Genomic DNA, 12,628 nt, shown 5'->3' with positions numbered 1-12,628 from the left:
TATATATATATATATATATATATATATATACACTTACACTTTTCTTTTATTTAAACTTTACACATAATTAAAAAAAGCATTATAATTTTTATTGTATCATTTCTAATATTTGCGGTGCATTTTTTAGAATTTGGCGGCACACAAAAAAGCCGCGGCACAGTGGTTGAGAATCACTGCACTACAGTATAATTTTTCACATTTAAGGAAAAAAAACAAGAATGGAGAAAGCTGTTTCAGAAAACTTTTTATTCACTGGAACATGACTGATGTGTACAGAAATTCCTCAAATTAAAAAGGATGTAATTGGTGAACAAAAAAAGAGATGCTGAAAGAAATTGCCTGCCGTTTTTACTAATATGCTGTGCGCAAAAAAATAAAAGCGAACAAAACTGAATGACTTTTGATCTATTGACCGGAACTCCGCGTTTTAGGACTAAATCTAAGTGGCTCCAGGGGGTGACCTCAAAAATGTGCTAATTAATTACTGCAGACGTTATTTTCTGTCATGAAATCAGACACAAAACATACTTTCTCTGACTAAACATAACCTTTTGTTGACGGATTTTGACGTCTGACACCCAAGATATATTTCATTTTATAACCGTCGTTAAGCAGCCGATCCAATTTTGAGCTTGCCACTACTAATGTGGAGAGGAAAACCACGAGAACCTTCCAAGGTTAGCCTGAACGCAAGAGGACTCCAACTCATGATCTGTCTACCAGTGAGGATAATTTTCCCCATCACCGTGGTCCGTGCAAGCCGGCTGCGGAATTCCAATCAGCCAGCCACCGCTGGGATTCGAACCCGGTTTACCTTACTGGAAGGAGAACGACCCATCCCCTGAGCCACAATGGCTCCCNAAAGATAAATAGTCCTTATTTCATCGCCCCCCCCCCCCCCAAAAAAAAAAATATTTGCTAAAATTTATTTTTTTTTGCATGGAATTATCTTTAGATAAACGAATTTCATAATTGTGGGCAAAAATTTTTCCATTCGCTTAAAAAGTTCTCTAGATATGGTGAAATACGCAAAAAGTAAAATTAACCTTAAAGGGCTCAAAATTTGGATCGCTCTCCAAACTAAATTATTGGGACCATATTTCCCAGATATCGGCTACTTTCTATGTTTTGTAGATCAGAAATCCAAATCCATCGAAAAAAATATATGTTTATTCAGAGATAATACGTCTTTGGATCTGAGTTAACAACTTAAAACATCGTCTGCATTAAGTAATCAGCATATTTGAAGCCACCCCCTTGAACCATTAAGAATGAGTCCTAGAACGTGAAGATCCGATCATTTTATCAAAAGTTATTCAGGATTGTCCGTTTCTTTTTCTCTTCACACATGCATGTGTGAACGTGTCACCCTTGCTTGTGTGAAGCCTTACACGTGTATTCTTTTGAGTATTTCTTTGAGTAATTCTTTGTCCATCAATCATATTCCCGTGAATAAAAAAATTTCTGGAGCATCTATTTCCCTTCGCGTGTTCATTCTTTTAATGCAGCTTTGAATATTTCAATTTCTCACGGTTTATGTTCCGTGATGATTCGAGGACGAATATTGCGCGTGTTCTAACACGCATTAAAGTTTTGCTGTCTTGTCCAGACTCACCCTGTATATCATCCAAAATTTAGAAGATTCAAATTAGTTTTTTATATTAAAATTTTAATTAATTAATTTTATAATTTTAAAAATTCTAAATTTCAAATATAAATTAAAGCAAGTAAAGTATATAAGAACTCATGCATGAAACAAGTATCCCTTTTGAAGAGTCAAAAAGATGCGTCATTCCGACAAATATTGACAATGAACAAAGCTTCTGTCATCATTCATATAACGATTTGATTTTTACATTCTTTAAATAATCTATTCATCTTTTTTTATATTAAATCTATTATATTTTTCATTAGTTATCTTTTTTTCCCATTCATCTTTTCTCTCTCGTTTATTCATCAAAAATTACTCATAGATATTTAATTTGTGATGCTACAAATAAGCATAAGTAATAAATGATAATAAATAAATATAAATATTAAAAGAATTTCACTTTTCCTAAGAAATCAACAATGACATTGCTTTTTCTTAAAATTTAATTATAGAATGATTAACATTGTCTAGGTTTTCTGCATCAGATTTTGGCAAGGAAATATAGAGTAAATAATTCTATGTTTTACCAAAACGCCGAAATTGATTAAGCTAAGGCATTTGTTTTCATATGTAGCTGCAATAAAATAGTTTTACATGTTTTTTAAACTAGGCTAATAGTTTAATAATGGCACAATTTATTTATATGTTTAAAGTTAGAAAATGGAAAGTAATGTTCAAAATTTATTTTGTAAGTTATCTTCCTTCAAACAATTGTTTCAAAGCCTCACTGTAAAAAATTCTGAATCAAACTACAGAAAAAAGTACCGGCAATCAGACTGTTGGTACTTTGTACTGTAAATGCAATTTTCACCGGAACATGTAACGGAATGAAAAATCTGATATACCGTAATTTTTACAGTAATAATTATATATTTTACGGCAAATGTACTTTACACCGTAATTTGATCCCGAATTTTTTAAATTACTCCTGGAAATAACAGAAAATCACTAATTTTAGTTTAATATTCCAGTTCCATCTTGGCAGAAATCCGATATCTCTTTCAATATAAAAAAAGTGGAGAAAATGGCGAAACTTGGCTTGGTTCACCTGCCATGAAATTTAGCGAAATGGCATAAAAAAAATATTTTTTAAGAAAATAAATAATTAAAAAAAAGTAGAAGAGAATATTTGTCGAATAATGCTGCTATCAAGTTGAATTACTCAAAATATTTGTTATACTACGTTGCAAGTTAAAAAAAAAAGAAAGAAAAAAAAACCTTTGCGGTATAGGATGTAATTAATCATCTGCGACTGCATATAGTTCCGTTTTATTTCGTTATCAAATTATGCAAATATGCTTTTAAAACAATACAAAAGCTTTTAAAAGTTAAACGCGTCAGAAAAAAATTTAATTCGTGCTGTCTTTTACGATATATATCAAAATATATTATTTAAAAAAGGTTGTACTTACGTAGCCTTACTGGAATCCTAGACTTGCGACATATTTCGATAAACAAAGCGAACGCTCGTTCTTGAAATAAAAACAACTTATATGACGCTGCAAGAGCATTGAATTTGATTGGACCACTAAAAATAACACGCCTATGCTGACATGCTATAAACAAATCAAATGCGAGATGATTTTTTTTTTTACTTTTGTTTCCCTGTAGAAAGAAATCGTCTGCAAGAAACAATATTTATTATTCTTTCCTCTGTTTTTTTTAAATGCTAACAGAAAGACGTGTAATTGTATTGATTTTTAGCTAAAATTTTTTATTAATTCTCATTTCGTGTTTATTGATTATTGTTGCAAATAAGAAAGAAAGCAAAAAGGAGGCTGTGCAACGTTGTATAAAGAGGTGGCGACGTTGGCATCCATTTGACGTGCACTTAGATGCAATTAGGCTATCTCCATAAGGATAATGGTTTTTTCTTAACTTGCAACAGAGTATATATAGAATAGATTTCTTTTTCTACCCAGACACTTACCAAATTCCAAGTAAAGCTAAAAACAAATTTCATACCATTAATAAGAGAACAAAATTCTTTTTGTCTTCTGGAGTACCACCTCTTGCTGCAGGATATTCCCAATCAAGATCCAGGCCATCAAATCCGTATTTAGTTAGGAAGTTGACGCAGCTCTCAACGAAAATCTTTCGACTCGAGGGATTTCTGGCCATCATGGAATACTTTGTGGATCCCTCATTCCATCCGCCGATCGCAAGTAGTGTTTTCAGCTCAGAATTTTTCTTCTTCAACTCATTGAATCGATTGTAAGCTCCTAAAATCACAATTTCATGTTATTCATACGTTAACATGTTTGAATTAAACAGTTGTAAAAGGTCGATATTATGAGGTCGTTGAAGGTAAATTAAATCGCTGAAATGGTTAAGCAAATGGAGTGTTAATGGAGCAAATGGTTAATGGAGTGTTTTCAGCTTAGAATTTTTCTTCTTCAACTCATTGAATCGATTGTAAGCTCCTAAAATCACGATTTCATATTATTCATACGTTAACATGTTTGAATTAAACAGTTGTAAAAAAGTCGATATTATGAGGTCGTTGAAGGTAAATTAAATTGCTGAAAAGGTTAAACAAATATGAGTTGATGCAGGAAATTTGGAAAATAAACGATGTCTGCACTTGAAGTATTATTGAACCTACACTGTGAAAAATTCCGGATCAAATTACGATATAGAGTACCCGAACTTTGGGAGCATCATCCGTAAAATTTATTTTACCGTAAAATCCATTTTAATGTAAAATATTGGACCGTAATTTTTACGATGATTTTATTGTAAGTAATACTGAAAAATTTCCGTATATCAGATTTTTTTGCTTCGTAAAAATGGATTTTAAATAAATACCCATAAAAATGGATCCATATTCCGGTAAAAATGGATTTCACGGTAAAAAGTACCGGTACCCTGAGTGCCGGAACTTTAAACCGGAATTTTATCAGGTATTTTTTACAGTGTAGTTTAAATTTTTTGCCTGGCTCAGCGCACTTTTAAAAACATTTCATTTAAGATCTGTTCTATTTCATTCTTGTTTCTGAATTTATTGAATTTTTGAAAAAGTGGTGAAATGAGGATCTTTTTTAATAATAAGTAACCCAAAAAGTGTTCAGAATTAATGTGTCCGTGAAATATTTATTTTGAATTTCTTATACATGCGTAACAGATAACAAATGTATATTTATCTAACACACAAAAAATTAGTTCTTAGTATCGAGAATATAAGAGTCATCTTTAAGGTTCTCTGTCTCTTTCAGTTTATAAGATGTAATAAATATTTCTTTAGGTTAAGAGTCATCAAAGTAGTCGACATCGATTCCTGGGGGTCGGTATAGTAAAAGTCAGGGTATATTCGATCTAGGATTTGATTAAAGGTCGATGAATACCGATATTATTTAATCACAAATTTATTGACGGCATTTATTGTAAGTTGAAACTCAATGTTTACAAAAGCTTGATATACACTTTCTTCGGATCCTTATTTGAAGTAAAAAAATTAAACTGAAGAGTAGCATAATTCTAAACGTACTGTAATTTAATTCATGGTATAGTTACAGAGAAAAAATATCCTTATGTTTATACTCGTATTGACAGTTTAAAGATTTTTTTTGCCACAATGTATGTTACAAGAAGAACATTTCGAGCTGTTCGAATTGAAGTCCATCATTTCTTAACATTCTTGCCTATCTGTAGGTGGATTTATATTTTTAAGCAGAAATTTTTAGTTTCTTTGGAAAGAAATATCAAAATCTAATTTTTCCAAGTTTCTTAAACAATAAGATATTTTAGTTTAGTAACCATTACACTGCAAAAAAAATCTGTATCAAATTCCAGTAAAAATTACCGGTACTCAGGATGCCGATATTTTTATGGTAAAATCAATTTTTACCGAAACATGTTACGGAACAAAAAATCTGATATACCGTAATTTATACAGTAATAATTACCGTAAAATCAGCGAATTACTCCAATTAAATAAATATTACTGCAAAATTAACGGTGTAATATTTAACGAAAAAATGGAATTTACGTTAAAATGAATTTTACAAATGATGCTCCAAAAATGTCCGTTCATACCGTAATTTGATCCCGTTATTTTTTGTAGTTTATATATTAAACTATATTTAAATGTTTCAACGGTTTAAAAAATTTTGGTTTTGATATTAATTTTAAAAAAAAACTCAAGTTTTAAAATTTCGAAAGCAAAATTTAAAGATAATTTAATTTTAAGTCGATCAATTTTTAGTAGATCAGTTTTTAGTAGATACACTAAAATATTCAAATGCATCTCCTTCCATTTTGAAAAATCTTTTAAACAACTTTATTAAATTCAAAAATTATGTAAATAATTTCATTACATTTATCAGCAAGTAATTTTTTGGTAGAACTTATAAAAATTATGAATTATAAATAAAATTTTAATTATAACTTATTAATTATTCGCTGATGAATTTTATCTTATAGATATTCGGTATCATTTCAAGACTTACCCAGTCCCCAGTTTTCTTTTAAATCTAAATAAGTGTCATATGCAGCAATCTTGTTGTCGTGGCCAAGTTTTGCAAAACCATAAATCAAATGAGTACACAGCCTTGGATCAATGTCTTCAATAAGAAATTTTCCATCACCATACCTGTAATTAGCCCAACTTCCTAAGTAGCATACGACCTTATATGGACTTTTGGATTTCGGCATCAAATCTTGATTTTAAATATAAAAAGGAAATCGATAAGATATAAAACAAAAATACAAACTTAAAATAAATATTTTTTTGAAAAAACATCAAAAACAAAAGTAGGATATATAATATCAAGTGATGAAATAAATCATTAATTAAAAGATAATTTATGATTTCATTTAATTATTTATTTGTTGTCTTTCAAATTTCCATCGGAAAAGAAAATTTAATTAAGGTACAGTTTTCAAAGTTAAAATGTTGTACAAAATACAAAAAGGAAGAAAAAAAAATACAAAAAAATGCAACAAAAAAATTATTTCATGTTTTTTTTCTTTCTAAAATGTGTCCAGAATAGTAAAAGCAATTAGGTTAAGTCGAATATTGCGGAATGATACATAATAATACCGTTCTTTATAAAATCGTTGTATTTCATTAAAATTTTTTAAGGCCATTTTCTTTATTAAAATAAGACACTAAGATAACTTTTCTCGTCACAAATAAATTCACACTGTTCATAAATGGTGCATAAAATGTAATAGTTAGTTTAACCACACTTCTTACTTAAATTGTTCAGACTATGTCGTTTATACTTAAGTAAAAAGAGGTAAAAACCTCTTTTCAAAATTATTAAAATGTCCCTCTCAAAAATAGTTAAAGCTCACCTTATACTTAAAGTTAATACATATTTTTAAAAGAAATCTTTTTGTCATCTATTATAACTTTTTTATCATGTTTATGTTAAAATCCCTTTATCTTCAATGAAATGTTTCTTTTAATAAAATTCGTCTAATATAAATTAAAAGTTTTTTTTATCAAACAAAACTCTCCATATTTTGTTTTTGACTAAATAATACCTTTTTTCTTAGCAATAACTGTACCATTAAGCTTAAACAACAGACATGGAACTTCTTCATTCAGATTAATGAATAAAGACTTTGAATACTTCCTGAATAAGGAATAAGACTTTAATAATTGGACAGAAAAATGTTGACCAATGTATTAATTATTCATCTTTTTAAAAACATTATTTATTATTAATAATTCAAGATTTATTTTATTATGACTAAACGGTAGAAACATTGTCCAGTATGTTTAAAAAAAAATTCCGAAAAGGAAACAAATTTTTTTCTTCTTTTTTCACATAAATAAGGCCCACAATAGAAGAACTCGTAAAGGAAAAAAAATCGGAATTCATTGGAATGAAATATAACAATATATTTTAAGAAAATTAGAAAAATAAATTTATATATTTTTTTAATATCGAATCAGCTTGCGACTGCTTAACATCGGTTTGCAGTTGAATTTATAGGAGTGGTAAAGTGATCAAGCAGGAAAAAAAAAGATTTTTGTCAGATAATTTTACAAAGACACACTTTCTCTGAGTAAACATATTTCTTTTTTCCCCCGAATTTGGAATTCTGATTAGTTTTGAACGAATAAAAAATTCAAATTAATACTATCTCAGGAAATTTAGGACTCTTAATGTTAGTATTTCTCTCTACGTAATTCGTAATGTCTTTGAAAATTTTTAAGCAAGGCAAAAACTTTTTGCACACAATTATAAAACTCGTTTATCCAAAGATAATGCCCTGAAAAATAACCTTTAATAAAAAATATTTTTAATTAATTAGTCGAAAAATATTGAATTGTAAAATGCAATTTTTTAAGTAGTTCAGCAAAGTAATTTTTGGTATCAAATTTGAACAAAATTGGTCGATTACTATTTTAGAAAATAAATATGTAAAAACATTACTTTTCAAAATTTATAAATTCGAAACAGTTTGACCCCTTATAGTTCAAGTTTTGTATTTTTCATCTAAAATTTTGCAGTTTTAAATTTAATCGAAATCGTATAACTTGCAATTAAAATATTTTGACCCTAATTTTATTAAATGAAACTCTAAAAAATAATAAATAATTTTTAAAAAAAATTTCTTCTCATTGTTATTTAAGAGATTCCAATTTTAAAAAATTGTGAGCAAAATTTTTAAATTTGATTAAAAAGTTTTCAAGATATGGTAAAATATTTAACGTTTGGGAGCTTAATTTTTTCGATCTCTTACCGGACATACTTATTAGGACTTTATTTTTCTGAGTATAGCTATCCCATCCATTTTAGTAGTCAAACATTGCATCAAACTAAGTTTAATCAGAGAAAAGTACGTATTTCTGTTTAGTTTTGTTACTTAATTTACAGTTAGCATTTAATTAGCACATATGTGGTCAACACTTTGAACCATTAAGAATAGTTTTTAGAACAATCTGATCAATAGAACAAAAGTTATTCAGGGTGATATAAATTTTTCGTTCATTATACCAAGTGTAACAAATATTTAGGCAGTTCCTTCAGCTTAAACCTACTTTTTAAACTTTCGTCAAATTGCAGATTGGTAAGGGAAAAAAAGCTGTAATTTGAAATTAAATGCTTGAAAGTCGATAAAAGGGTGTGTTTTTCTGCTCTTGTACGTGTATTAATGCAGAACCCTAGAATAAATTCCACCAGAAATGTATATGAGATTTGCAAATTAAATTAATTAGTTAAAAATTCCATAAAAAGTAGTGTTTACCATTGATTTAGTCATTAACTATCAATCAAAAATTCGTAAAAATTTGCATATTGAATTTAATATAATGACTAAATTTTGAATATGAATAATAATCAGACTAAATTTAGTCATGATTAAAATTTTCGAGTCTAATTTCAATCTCTGTTAAATAGTATTTATTTCTTCATTTAGAAAAAATCTTTCTATTAAACTTGCCTTTTTTTTAATTTCTTTTTACACAAACGCATGTAAGAAAACTCACTATCGCAAAAAAGTCCTTGTTTATTCACGGGTTTTGGGTGAATTCGATGTTGACGAACTGCATTATTTTTAAAATTTAATAAACTAATTTGATCAACAGACTTTCATAGCTAGTTTTCTCAAACTAAATATTTTTTTTAAATTTTAGTTTTCTTAAACAAACACTTTTACTCTTTTCAAAACATTACTTATTCAATATACTGAAATGGTTTAATTCGAAAAATAAAACTAAAACAAATAAAAATTTTTGCATAGATAAAATTTCGAAATCATATAATTCATGCAAATTTTTACTGATCATATAAAATTGTTACATATATAGTTTTATTAAATACTGAATTTACTATAGACTTACCAGCTTGGATAGAAATTATAAACCCTAAAATAACAAGTAAACTCAAAATTCTTCCCATTGTCTTATGCATCTTCGGTTGCGATGGTCACCCTTTGAATGAAAAACATGGAATCAGTACAAACAGATTTTTTTTCTTAGCCTTTAAAATAAATTCATCGAAAAGTTTTTAAAGTAAATGATAATTCGAGATATATTTTCTTTTTGAAATACACCAACTAGTTCCGGGGAAAAATCAACAAAGCGCTGCTTTAAAAAGTGACATGTCTACAAAATTTATAATGCCAATATAATTTCTCTGGCCTTTTCCCCATAATCACCAGTGTTTTCAGGTCCTTGACTTTGCACTTTCATTTTTGTTTAGTCCCGACAAACATTTTCAGGTTGTTTAGGGAAAAGAAGACATAAGTTCTTCGAAATCGAACTCATCGTCCACTTAGAATAAGTTAGATTTTCCCGCGAATTTCTTCAGTTCTAAATAAATCGTTTGAGTTAGGTGAATTAGATGCATGAACGTCTATTTGGATTCAGTTGAGTTGCTTTGAAGTCGTATTTTTGGTAGAATGTGCATAATTTACTTAAGAAATACGGGTGCGTTGTACTTTTTGTTTTGATAATGTTTTAATATTTTATTATTTTTATTTATGTTATTCTTAAGTTGAGCTTATCAGTCACATCATAGATTTTTATGCTTTAAATACTATAATGCATGCATTGATGCCTGTTTTTACTTTAGAATTAAAGCATTCAATTTATTTGAATAAATAATTTTATTTTTGAAATGAATAATTTAGTACAGATATTTATTTTTATAAATAAAATGAATTATTATTTACGTATAAAATCGCACTATATGAATAAATATAATCATTTGTTGCGATCGACTCATGAAATAGTAAAAGTTATTATTAGTATTCATATTTATAAATTATTTCTATTATTTTTCACTATTTAATATTATTTTTATTATGCTGCATTTTTCAATCACAACATAGGCTTTTGTTACTTAAATACTATAAAGTATGAATGGAAGTCTTTTTTATACACACGAAGAATGAAACGGTTGATTTGAATAATTAATTTTATTATTTTAATTTCCTAATAAAATTATTTAATACCGATTACAGAAAAATATATCACCACTCTATTGCTAAAACACACACGCACACCCTCCCACATCTGTAATTATTAAAATACTTTTTATTTTCAAAGCCTTGCAAAATGGCGACACTCTGTCTCAAAAGGTTTCACCAATACGCTAAAATAAAAATTTATTTATTAGTAAGATTGAGGAATTTATCGTTTTCTCTAATTAAAGTAAATTCATAGTTTTTTTTAATCGTTTGGTTATTTATTTTATTTTAGTTCTATAAAATGAGTATAGATGTTAATTCCTTAAGAATCTCGTGAGTTAGTGACGTAAAAATTTGTAACGTAAGTAACATTTTTATTGTAATTTTTCACCATTTTTCTTGTTCTTAAATTTATTTCAATGTTGAATAAATGCATGTTATTTTAGATGACATGCAGAATTTATCTTTTTAACGAAAGCATAAATTCCGAAAAGTGCTATTAATTTAGGTTTCTTTTATCTCTGTTTATAGTAGATTTAATCATAGAACAAATGTAGCTAAAAATATTACAGATGTATTTTTTATGTATATAATGGGACTAAAAAAGAAGATTATATATTTGGCATTGCTTAGAAAGTTTTGTGTTTCTATATAAGAACATAGTACGAAAAACACTAACATAAATTAACACAATTCTATCTTTATCCAATAATTTTTATTGGAATGAAGTTATGACAAATACGACTTTAAAACTATGCACTAACCTAGGGAAGTATTTCATTCATTTATGCTATAAATATGATAATCATTTATGAAATAATCATGCAGAAGAGATAAAAAAATATTTCACTTAGTTTTCAGAAAGTAATTGTTACGCGAATTATAAACAGCTAAATTTGAGCTCTTTTTTTCTTAAATGGCGGAGTTCTTTTTCCATGGCTTTCCGAACTATGCTCGTGTTATCTTACTACATTCTCATCGAATATAAAATGCTCATTAAGTCAACTAGATTAGTGATGCTTAAGCCTGTGTATATGGATCAAATTTATCCATAAATGCTTATTTTTAAAATGTTTCTATAAAATTCTTAAAAATGGTTGGAGAATATTAAAACCAAATTGTTTAAAATAGTTTATGTTTGCAATGTTAAGCCTTAATATCGTGTTTAATCGAGATTAATAGTAGTAGGAGTAAAAAAAAACCAAATTCATATTTGAATAGCTTGAATTATTTCTATTATTAGATTATTTATAGGAAAATTTTTGTTAGTAAAGTCATTTTACAAAAGATGTTATCTTAGCAGTTTTATCGGTTTTAGACTTTTTCCTTATTCCAATTTCAAAGAAAAAATATTTGATACTTTAAATATTTGTAACTATTACTTACCTGCCCAAATAAGCTAAAAAGACAAAAATGTCGACAACCGATGAAACTGAAAACTAAAGTTTGAAACAAAAAAATCATCAATTTCTTTTTATGCTAGAGGAAACGAAATTATCATCCCTCTTATCTTTACCACAAGTAATATTTTAAGACAAGAGGAATACCTGTCGATTTTTTTTGACAAGTTGCAGGATTCTTTTATTTATTTTAGATTATAATTATTTAGACAAAACCAATGGCGGTATGATCTTTTTCTTCATGAAGTAAATATGATTGAATTATGGTGCGAAATTCTTTGGACGATGTGCAATATGAGATATGCTTAAATTGTACAAGCTGTAAACAACATTTTGTAAGAGTTGCGTAAGTTATTCAATCAAAAAACAATTCGCTCAATATTTTAGAAATTTACATTGCGAAAAAAAATACATGGAACAATAATCATTGGGTTATCACTTACTAGAACCCAATTTCAATGGTTAGAGGGGGAAACATAAAATATAGTAATTAATTTTTGCTAACAATATTAAGTAGCAAAATCAGAAACTAAAACGTACTTTCTTTGAAGAAACATACCCTTTTTTTTGAGAGATTTGTATTCCTGGCCAAAATTTATCGAACAGCTCTAAAAAAATCAGCCACACTGCTGAGCTCTTAGAAGGGATGACGTAGCACGGCTTTTTACCTAGCATAGTTTGGACTAAGGAAATGCTTGTTAAAAATTTT

The 12,628-nt window shown here is 27.9% G+C and overlaps 1 protein-coding gene across 1 annotated transcript in view; it reads right to left on the bottom strand.

Annotated features, from left to right (window-relative positions):
* Window positions 1-11,976, bottom strand: part of LOC107444467 (chitinase-3-like protein 1) — a 27,203-nt gene extending 15,227 nt beyond the window's left edge. Inside the window, exons 1-4 of the mRNA XM_016058616.3 lie at window positions 11,906-11,976; window positions 9,450-9,539; window positions 6,100-6,309; window positions 3,617-3,873 (exon numbers count right to left, since the gene is read on the bottom strand). Coding sequence (XP_015914102.1) covers window positions 3,617-3,873; window positions 6,100-6,309; window positions 9,450-9,519 — 537 coding nt within the window. The 5' untranslated portion in view covers window positions 9,520-9,539; window positions 11,906-11,976. The remainder of the gene's footprint in view (window positions 1-3,616; window positions 3,874-6,099; window positions 6,310-9,449; window positions 9,540-11,905) is intronic.
* Between the last annotated feature and the right edge of the window lie 652 nt (window positions 11,977-12,628).

This window comes from Parasteatoda tepidariorum, chromosome 6 (assembly GCF_043381705.1).
Source record: "Parasteatoda tepidariorum isolate YZ-2023 chromosome 6, CAS_Ptep_4.0, whole genome shotgun sequence".
Taxonomy (NCBI): domain Eukaryota; kingdom Metazoa; phylum Arthropoda; class Arachnida; order Araneae; family Theridiidae; genus Parasteatoda; species Parasteatoda tepidariorum.
Note: the sequence above shows the minus strand (reverse complement) of the source record. Positions and strands in the feature narration are given on the sequence as shown.